General features: G+C 33.5%; 2 protein-coding genes across 2 annotated transcripts; both read right to left on the reverse strand.

Moving 5' to 3' along the window:
• Nucleotides 1–3575: 3575 nt before the first annotated feature.
• On the reverse strand, nt 3576–6632 carry LOC108227980 (disease resistance protein RPP13). Its single transcript, XM_017403448.2, has 2 exons — nt 6528–6632; nt 3576–6428 (listed from the first exon to the last, which is right to left on the reverse strand). Exon 2 carries the CDS (start codon nt 6404–6406, stop codon nt 3686–3688), a length of 2721 nt encoding a protein of 906 aa, XP_017258937.1. The 5' UTR covers nt 6407–6428; nt 6528–6632; the 3' UTR covers nt 3576–3685.
• Nucleotides 6633–7507: 875 nt separating this feature from the next.
• On the reverse strand, nt 7508–9677 carry LOC108195736 (E3 ubiquitin-protein ligase WAVH1). The gene is made up of 4 exons (XM_017362701.2): nt 9505–9677; nt 8842–9413; nt 8399–8739; nt 7508–8299 (listed from the first exon to the last, which is right to left on the reverse strand). The coding sequence occupies exons 1-4, from the start codon at nt 9554–9556 to the stop codon at nt 7684–7686; spliced, it is 1581 nt and encodes a 526-aa protein (XP_017218190.1). The 5' UTR covers nt 9557–9677; the 3' UTR covers nt 7508–7683.
• Between the last annotated feature and the right edge of the window lie 1434 nt (nt 9678–11111).

Below are 11111 nucleotides of genomic sequence, written 5' to 3' on the forward strand. Positions count from 1 at the left end.
TCGCATTATTCGGATTAAATTATTTTCGAGGATTTATATCATTCGAGTACTTATTAGAACTGTTTATCATCGTTTGGAATATATAGTAGTGCTCTGTTCGCAGGTTTTGGATTTGTAGGTAACCTCTCGTCTTAATTTAAGATGGGGGTGTTACACATTTACACCCCTAGTTTTAATGATGAAAGTGAACTTTTAATAATAAGATATTAAACATATAGTGAAAATAAGGCACATTGTTGGAGTTGAAGTTAGTAGAATGTATCCTAAACTACTAGGACATAATTTTTTATATTATATTTAGGGCTCCGACTAGAACCCGTTGGACTTGTTCTTAATTAAAATTGTGCATGTGGATGTGAGTAATAGCATGAGCATGTGACTAATAGTAAGAGTAAAAAAGGTACATACAAATCAATAAATCTCAGCGTACATACATATCCACTACTAATTCACTACCTGGTTTTTAGGGTAAAACATGTATCCACTTTCTCACTTGTTTTCATTATTTGTTATCAGTTCCCGTGTACCTTAACAAATTCTTTTTTTATAGATCAAATTCTTTTTTTTAACTTAACTAAATTTTCACTTTCAACTTCATCCCAAAAAAAATCTCTTATACAATTTTGATTTAACAAAATATATACCGACCATAATATAATTATATTTTAGTATATATAATATGTGATCTATATAAAATTATATTACGTCTTTCATGATTAAATATCAAATTTATCTTGTATCATGTGCCAAAAATTATTTTTAAAATTTAATATTATTTATCTGTATTTTTTAATTAATAGCAAAATTCTGATAAATACATTACTTAAATAGTAAAAGAAGGAAAAATAACTAGCACACAATAAATTTATATAGCTCCTGGACTTTTTTTCATCGACAACTTTCACATAATTTTTAAATAAAATCTTAATATACATATATTAATAAAATTATATATATATATATATATATATATATATATTAATATAAATTATAATATTATATGTATAATTATTAATATTATATAATTTTTATTTAAAAAGTATAGTCGGTAAATGTTAAGCCATATTAAATATATGTATTAAATATATGATTTTATATATATTAAATATAAAACCTCACATGATGATGCCTCCTCTATAATTTTTTAAATATATATATATGATATACTATAATTATAATTATATAAACTCATGATATAATTTTATATAAATTACACATTATATACTAAAATATAATTATATTATGGTCGGTACATTCTGCAAAATCAAAATTATAGAGGAATGTTTTTTTTGGGATGAAGTTAAAAGTTAAAAATGAAAATTTAACTAAGTTAAAAATAAAAATTTGTTAAAACAAACTGAAACTGATAATAAATAGGAAAACAAGTAAGAGAGTGGGTTACATCATATTTGCCCTAAAAATCAGGTAGTGTATTAGTAGTGAATAAGGATGTACGCTAAGATTTATTCCATACAAATTAACTGTGATAGTGGCGACATGATGCGGTTTTTTTAAAATCGCAAATCAAAATGCACATGTGATTTTACAAAACGTCTTATTATTTTATTCGAAATATAAAAAATAGGAGACATACTCTGTTTACAAAACTACTTTTTTTATTTAAAATATCGATGGTATAAATTTTGTTTTATATTTAACTCTTTTTAATTTTCATGTAATCAGTTGTTTATCAAAAATTAAGATTTTAACTGTTCGTATTTATCTTAGGGATTGTACCAAATAACGAAATTGCTCACCTACATAATCATCTTCTATTTAAGTACTTAAATATTATTTTTAATATAATGGATAAATGGGAATATCATTCCAGTAAACTAATTTTTTTGATTACTTATATTTAAATAATCACTTTTGTTATATTTTAGAGATTTAAAAAAGTGATCACTTCTCGATATGCTACTTTCGGGGTAGCATATTTTTGTTATATTTTAAATGCTAAACCATTTGAAGCAGTTTTGCAGGTAGCCAAAGTATAGGTCACCCAGCCATGGGCGACCCTTGTGTGATTTTTTGCAGCATGAGTCGCGTGTGTATAGGGCGACCCTCACTGCTGGGTTATTAAAAACTAAAAACAGGGAGGCACATGGAATGGTAAAACCTGCATATTACGTTTTTTGATTTTTTTTTTTATGTAATTTTTGAATGAATTTGAGAATAAGCACATATTTGTAAAATAATAACAATAATATTATAGTAATATTATTTATAAATATTATAATAATAATAATATATATAAATTCCGAATATAACCGTAATATTTTTAAATTCCGATTATAATAATATCATCTTACGAATATTTTTTTAAAAAAATATTTTCGATTTCGTTTATTATGTTAACCCTATTTGTAAATATAATTCGAATAGTTAATATTTTTAAATATTAAACAATAATATTTGTAAAAAAATTCGAATAATATTTGTAAAATAATATTGTTATAATCAGAATTTATAAATATTATTTTTATAACCGGGATTTTCAAATATTATTGTTATAATCGGAATTTACAAATATTTGAATTCTTTTTTTACAAATATTATTGTTTAATATTTACAAATATTAACTATTCGAATTATATTTACAAATAGGGAAAACATAATAAACAAAATCGAAAAAAAGGAAAACATTTGTAAAAAAGAAAATATTTGTAAAATAATATTGTTATAATCAAAATTTACAAATATTATTGTTATAATAGGAATTTTCAAATATTATTGTTATAATCGGAATTTTCAAATATTCGAATTCTTTTTTTACAAATATTATTATTTAATATTTAAAAATTTTAACTATTCGAATTATATTTGCAAATACGGTTAACATAATAAACAAAATCGAAAAAAAAAATATTTTTTTAAAAAAATATTCGTAAAATGATATTTTTATAATCAGAATTTACAAACATTATAGTTATAATCGGAATTTACAAATATTATTATTATAATATTTATAAATAATATTGCTATAATATTATTAATATTATTTTATAAATACGTGGGTATTCTTAAACTCATTCAAAAATTACACAAAAATAAAAAAAATAAAAAAACGTAAACATAAGGGCAGACATTTGATCACTACTAGTTTGTTTGATTTAGTCTGGGTCGCCCGAGTTTGGGCGCACACGGTCGCCCGAGTTTGGGCGCACACAGGAGTGGCCCATGGCTTGGGCGACCTATATTTTGGGTAATATTTAGTTTGGATCGTCCGAATTTAAATAAATTAAGCTGGTTAGTTTTGTTTGGCTAACATAGTTTGGATCGCCCGAGTTTAAATAAATTAGATTAAAAAATTGTGTTTGGGTTAGTTTTGAAAATTTTATATTTAAACTGGTTATAAATATATGGGAGCCCTGTTTTGCAAGTTGTATGATAATTTTCGGTTAACGATAACACTTGATTTATCTTGAAACACTACTACATGAGAGTTGCTAACACATTCTAATCGAAAACATAGCATAAATGCCATCGCACTTAAAAATTCAAATTTTTGTTGTTGGTCGTATTTTGTATAAGTGATGATAACGATCGAATGTATTAATAAAACTCGAAGAAAATTTGGAAAGAGAAAAATGGATTCTTATTATCTCAAGCAAAATACATACAACGGAAATGAAAGATTAAAATTCATCTGATATCATCTTTTAGAACACAAAACTTATAATCATCACTTAGCTCGTTTATATGCAAGAGTGTCTCCTCTTCCAGCATCCTGGAACAAACGAGCAGCCCGAATAACCTGAGCATGTGCCTCAATCTTTGCCTCCATTTTTAGTTTTTCCTTTCTAGAAATGAGCTCAGTGAAATCCGGTGTAGGAGGAACACGAATTAGTCGTTCGGGAATCATCAAATTATCACAATCATCTATATAAAGACCTTTGAGACAAGGCATAGCTCCGTCTTCAACATGCCAATCTATCAGATCAGGATGCCCTATTAGTTTCAAAAATTGAAGACATGGAAACATATTATCACTGCAGACCATTTTCTCCCCTGTGTACGTCCCCTCGCCTAAGTCAAGGGCGGTAAGATTTGACAATTTTGCCAAAGTGGGCATCGGATCTTGAGTGAACTTGGTCTTTGATAGTGATAAATTTGTGACAGACTCCGGTAAAAATCTCAACTCTGATGGATCTTTTATCCGACCTGACAAGCAGACACTCTGGAGATTTTCGCAATATGAAAGCGGTCTAATTGATGGAATCATTGGATAGTGAGAAAAGTCGAGACTGAAAGTTTCTAGACTTGTTAACTTGGCTATGGACTCCAAACTGTAAGCAGTTCCTCCCGGTACTTGTTCCCCTTTTACTGATGTTATAGACAGAGCACGGAGGTCCAACAAATTGACAGTATCAACCTGGATCCAATCTGAATAGTGTATAGTACATATAGTCTGGAGCTTTGTTTGGTTGCTTTGAATCTTGAAACCCCCCTTAAAGAATCTTATATGTCTCAAATCTTCTAGCTCACAAGTTTCTCTAGGAAATTTGTACCTAGAAAAGTCTGCACCCCACAAAGTTTGTAGCTTTTTCAGCTTGCTTATACTTGCTGGAATTGCTACAGGTTCTTCGTGATATAACCCACTGCCCATCAAGCCCAAGAACTTCAGGCGAACTAAATCCCCTATATTTTTTGGAATCCTTTCTGAATGTTCCACACCCGCCAAGTCGAGCACAATGAGATTCTCAAATCTGGAAAAAATTAACTTCATTTCTTTAATTGTAAGTTCATCACTTTCTTTCATTACTGATAGTGAACAGACCTTTAGATCATCAGAACAAGACCCGGGTAGTTCTAAATAATCACCGGTTCCATTGTAAATGGCCTGCCTTCGGTGTCCACGAATGGAATTTGGATGCTTTTTACTAGAGTCAAAAACTCCCAAAAACTTGTCCGCGGAGGCCTTTTGGATAGCAAGATCACGCACAACATCATGTACCCGGCACTTGGCAACTTGTCCATCAAATTTAAATGTTGCTATGAGAATCATATTGCGATTAATTAACTCATTCACATATTCCTCAGCCACATCCTCCGTCACTAGCCCATCTCCTTTGTCAGTTATGAATTCCTCTGCAATCCATAACAGTTTTAACTTTTCAACACCAAAAGTATAGTCTTCTGGGAACCTTGCAAGGTACAAAAAACAATCTCTCATCTGTGGAGACAACTCATTGTAGCTCAAGCTTAGTATCTCATCAATCTCCGCTGACTCGCCCTTCAACTGTCTCCAAAGATCGTTCTTCACCTTTGACCAATCCTGGTAGCTCTTCTTGTGGAATAACAGCCCACCAAGTGCCGCAATTGCCAGTGGTAAACCTCGACATCTACCCACCATTTCCCTTCCTAATTTGTCCAGATTTGGTGTTTGTTTTGCTGTCTTACAGAACAACTGCCAGCTCTCATCTTCATTCAGAAAACGGAGTTTGTGGACAACACATCTGTCATCTACTCTCTCAGCAACTTTCTTATATCGCGTGGTTATAATAACAACACTACCATCGCTTTTGTCTAGAAAAGCACTTTTAATCTTTTTCCAGACTTTGATATCCCATATATCATCAATCACGGCCAAAAACCCATCTCCCTCTTGCAGCAAATTTAGTAGGTGCTGCAACAAGTCTGCCTCATCCATTTTATCCAAATAAACCAATCCATCTAGTGTGTGCTTCATGAAAGACTTTATTATCTTCCTCAAAACATCTTCAGTTTTATAATCCTCCGAAACACAAACCCAAGCACGACTCTTAAAATGGCTCAACTCACTACTGTGATACAATTTACTGGCAAGTGTTGTCTTGCCCAAACCCCCCATCCCATGAATGGAAACATACTTCAGCGCGGGATCCTTTCTAGTAAGTTCAGCCAACAAACTCCGAACATCATCCTCAAAACCAACCACATCAACCTTGTTTTCAACAGCAGTTGCTCTCAGCAAAGCTCTCTTTCTTTGTCGCACATTCGCAGTGTCTAAGATATTCCCTATACCATACTCTGCTCGCCTGTTCTTGATCTCACTGACTCTTTGCTTCACTGACTCGATCTCCTTGCCGATATCATAAAGCTGAGCTTCTTTCGTGCAGATGCAAGTAGACCTCCGCAGACAATCCAGAACACCTTGCCTAGGAGCTGAATGCTTCTTTTGGTGGTCGCTAAACCTCTCCAAGATTATCACAGCATCCTGCGCAACTTCTTTGACGTTATTTATCCAGATGCGGATCAGTTCCTCGTGTTGCCTTGATTCTGCATATCTTGCAGAAGATTGGAGGTAAACTAATTCATCTTTTAGCCACTGCACACCATCTTTTACTCCTACCCTGATGTTGATTTCTTGGGTCAGAAAATCACCAAGTTTTTCAATTGCAGTGGATACAATTGCATCAACCATTCTTCGATCTAAGAGGTATTTGCTAAGTAAAATCAACACAACAACAGATGCTATTTTATTTTTTTTTCAACTGAGTCTGATAAATTGATAAAGGTATGAAAAGGAATAAAGAAAACCTTACCAATCAAAGGCAAAGAATACCCCTTTTTTCAAGCGAGTGTTTTGATCAACTAAGGCTCCACATCTGTATTATTTTCTTGCAGTAGTATACTTTCATAGAGTTACTTCATTCTTTCAAATGGCCCGAGACAGATTTACAGGTCAGTGAGCGGTAAAAACACAAGGGTCCACATCCTTGCCCACATAGTTCTTGACCGTCTGATAATCATTATAACAAAAGTTTAATACATCGCATGTTTCTTTCAACATTTTAAATTCTATTCAATTAATTTTAGTATAGAACCTTTAAATTGAAATTTAACGATAATAAAACTTTTTGTTATATAATATATATAAAAATATTATATAATAATGACAATTATATACTAATCACTATATATTAGAATAATCAAATTCTCTCAATTACCTTTCTAAAAATGAAAAATTTAACATTAACAAGTTCTTCCTTTAAAACTACAGGTTAACAACACGTGCATGTCTCTTATGTGTTGCATCATTAAATAATTTCAAATATAACATCATGTGATTTCACATATTAATTAATTATTTTAATATTATTTTTTTGTTAGTTAGAAGTATAAAATTTATGAGTATTATTTGACGGTAGTAGTGAACTTGTTCAAAAATTCGAAGAAGATAATCTTGAAAAAATTTTAAATGGAGGATTCTAAAAATGTGAGTACTCTATGGGTCAAAAGGTGAAACTTTTTAAAGATGACAGAAAAAAGGTGCATGAGTCGCATTATAAAAGCCAGATGGGGTCTCAAATGTTTGTTAGACCAACAAGGCCGGATATCTTATATGAAATGTTTGGTTCGATTTAAAAAAAAAAAAACTGTATTTCAATTTTCGGTTTTTTCTGAAACCGAACCGACCCAATACTTTTATGCCTAATTGACAGTATGTCCGAAAGTCCTACGCGGCAACAGATAAACCACAAACGTTCAGTGTATGTTAATTAAAATTAACATGCAAATAATATTAGTCGGCAAACATATATGACTGGAAGTAAGAAATTACAAACATAAAACACATGATTAGCTATTCACATCGCACCACAAGGCTCCGATGGATTATTTTAATGCAAATACAAAACGAGAATCGCAGGTGCAAGATGGTGCCGAAGACATCATTCTGGGAAATCTAGTAATATATGCTCAATAGGGCGCTGCTGAATCGATTATGTTCTGAATGGTCATGAGAGCCTGAATGGCAATCTGAATCTGGAGACTAAGTGCTCCAGAGATGGGGCCGATTGGATCCGCGAGAGCCTCCTCCCTGGCGTCCTCAGCTGCCGTGGGCACTGGCTTGCCTTGCTCATATGATTCCGATTGTTTCTTGTATTCTTCCATACGTCGAGTTGCGTACATTGGCGGTGTCGTGGTTAACGCATCACCCTTAGCAGCATGACGTTGACGTTCGTGGGAGAGCTCGGCAGCTAGTGCATAAGCGCGACCTCTCTTTTTGTAGGTTTCGGGTGACTGCAAGAATATCAAGAACTGTAGGAGCTCTGCTTTTAGAGCTTCGATCAAGGTGTTCACTCCGTCGATCTCGACATCCTCGAGCATGTTCTGGGCTTCGACAATCTTGTTTTTGGCAGCGTCGTAGAGTTCTTTATCAGCCAAGATTCTGGCTTCCTTCATCATCTGTGCAGTCTCGATACGGCTGGCTTCAACTGTTACCTCCTCCTTTTGAACTGGAGTGGATTTTCCTATACGCTTTATGCTTGCGAAAATAGGAGGGGATTTTAGTTCTTTCGTCTTGGTACTATTCCTACACACATAAACATCGATATGAAGTAATATCAGAACAATTGAGGAATTCATATAACATATAAAACTTTAGATTTTCTAGCAAATTATGAAATCTTACAGGTACTTGTAACTGATTTGTAGAACTTGTGAGGACACCTCCTTGTCCACCTTAGGGAGAACAAGGTCGACAATAATTTTTCGCGTTTCTTTGTCGTACAAATTACCAAAATCAACGGTTACAGCAGGCTCGACAGTGGTGTTCCCGGATTGTGCATAGTCACCTGCAGACACACTCTCGACTTTGGATTTGTTTTCGGGCGAGATGACTAGTTTCAAATCCTCGACAGCCAAAGTCAGAAGCCCGGCCAAACACTGAGCAAATGCAACACCCAAACCATCTGTCTTCGGAACATCAGAAAATGTTCCTCCCTTGCTGTTTTTCGCGATACCATTTAGCACCTATTCAACAAATTAAATCATGCACCAAAGTCAGTACACAAAAGTTAACAAGTTGATCATAACTTCAATAAAAGATAAATGATATAATTAGCGGCTACTTACATCGGCCATTTTCTTAGGATCTCCTTTAGTATTGGTCGCGGTGCCAAAACCAAATGTGTACACGGGCACACTCCCAATTTCAACCTCCCTAGGATCTCCTCCTTCGTTCTGCTCACCATCCGACATAAGCATTATGCCGACTGAACGCCCATCCTTGTGTCTGCGTCCCTCGAGCACTTCTAAGGCCATCCGAAGGCCATCCGTGATGTTTGTCCCCCTCTCTGTTCTCAACTGCGTTACAAGATCTATGATTTCCTCTTGAGAAGTCTCGTTCACCACTCGCAATCCGCATAGCTTGTGGGCTTCACCGCAGAATGTGACAATGGACAAACGATCAATAGGGCTAAGTTTCTTGATCAGGAATTGCATTGCTTTTTTCAGCTTCTCCAACCTATCTCCCTTCATGCTGCGACTGACATCCAAGACGGTGACAAGATCGAGGCCGAGTCTCTCTTTGCTGTTCCCTAGCCCAGTCAGCTCCAGCAGAACCCTCAAATTGTTCTCGTCCACTGGCGCTGTTGCTGAGTTAATGATCTTCAACTTTGCTTTTCCCACTGTAAACTCATCTTCTCCTATAATTTACATACACAATATTTATTTAAATGCTGATAAAGTTGATGACAGAAAGATAACTAAAAAAATTCTAAAATTGCAAAACTGAACCTGCGGGGACATTGAGGGTTCCGGGGATTTTTTCATCATCATTGAAAGACATCTTGACAAGGAAATTTAAAATGCACTGATAGAAATCACTCAAGTTTTAAGTACTGAAGATGATTGTATCTCTGCTCTTTCAGTATTGCACTATATATAGGCCTATAATAGTACACACAAACTCAGGATAGCTAGGTAATGTATATATATTGACTTACTAAAAAATGGTCTTTATATGACCTCCGGATTAAAACCAATATTTGGTAGATTTAAACAAATATGTAAAATTTGATTAATGAAGACAGAACCTTAGTTGTTACTTTCAATTTACTCGCATGCTTTCTATCGGAATTATTTTGACGTACGAGTTAAAAAGAAGCTAACGGACAACATTTGAGTTGTTGAGCTTCTTGTTTACATCTTGCACATGATAAATTAGAGCATCTCCAAGAGACTCTTCATTTAGGCTCTTAACTTGAGATTTGAGGAGGGGGAACCAAAATGTTGCTCCAAGAGACTCTTAAGTGGCTCTTAAATCTTAAGAGCCTCTTGTTTCTCTCTCCTCTCTCCTCAAAGTTAAGAGCCACCACATGGCTCCTAACTTATTTTTTCACAATAAAAAAATCCTTCCCTCCAATCAACCTCCATCTTTCTCTCTCTTTTGTTATAGTGGAGCCCAATATATGAATAAAATATGAAATAGAGAAGAGATGTAGAGAGTATTGTTGGAGTTTACACTCTTAATTTTGTCTTAAATTACTAAGAGCTACATTTTTTATATCATATTTAGGAGCCAACAAGGAGGCTCTTGGAGATGCTCTTAGTTCCCTTCTTTCTTCTCCGTAGACGTGGAAATCTAATAGCTTAAACAAATCTAATGGTTTCACTGCGTGTGGAGACGAATGTAAATGACATCATTATTTGGGCTTCTTGTAAGATAAACCAGTTCTCTTTTTCTCTTCTCATCTAATCTTGGGTTCATTTGGATGAAATCAAAGAAAATGTAATGAATTTTATACTCTATTTTGAGATTAATAAGTAAATATCTATAATTGTCATTCTTTTGATAATTCTATTATAACTGGTTGAACGATAATTCTAGTCCACGTATTTTGAAAGCAATGATTATTCAACTTCTGCGTCATGTTAGCTAACATGGATGTCATAAAAAATTTTGACTCACACATATTTAGTCATTATTGTCTCATATCTTCTTCTTTCTCTATAAAAATTTTATATAATTTTCATTTCATTCTACCATCATTCCATTTTGTCCAAGTAAAAACATCTAATAGTTTAATGCCTACCTGCAGGTTGAGTGGCTTATTTAGCTAGGTTTATTAGGAAAATAAATACAATTATATTATATATTAATTTTGCAGGCACCTGCATTATTGTTAGATGATACACCTGCAACCATTAATACAAATTGCACTGTTACAGGAATAGTCTTTTGCGTCGCTTCTGTTACATCTCTTATATAACAAAATGACGCGTATAACTAATATCATTGTGTTTGTCAATTGGTTGTCGTTGCGTATTCTTTATGATAAACATCAGTTTGCTAGTCTGCACATGAAAACTAGTATCTCATTAAATAAGAAGTTAAACATAGA

This window comes from Daucus carota, chromosome 1 (assembly GCF_001625215.2).
Source record: "Daucus carota subsp. sativus chromosome 1, DH1 v3.0, whole genome shotgun sequence".
Classification (NCBI taxonomy): domain Eukaryota; kingdom Viridiplantae; phylum Streptophyta; class Magnoliopsida; order Apiales; family Apiaceae; genus Daucus; species Daucus carota.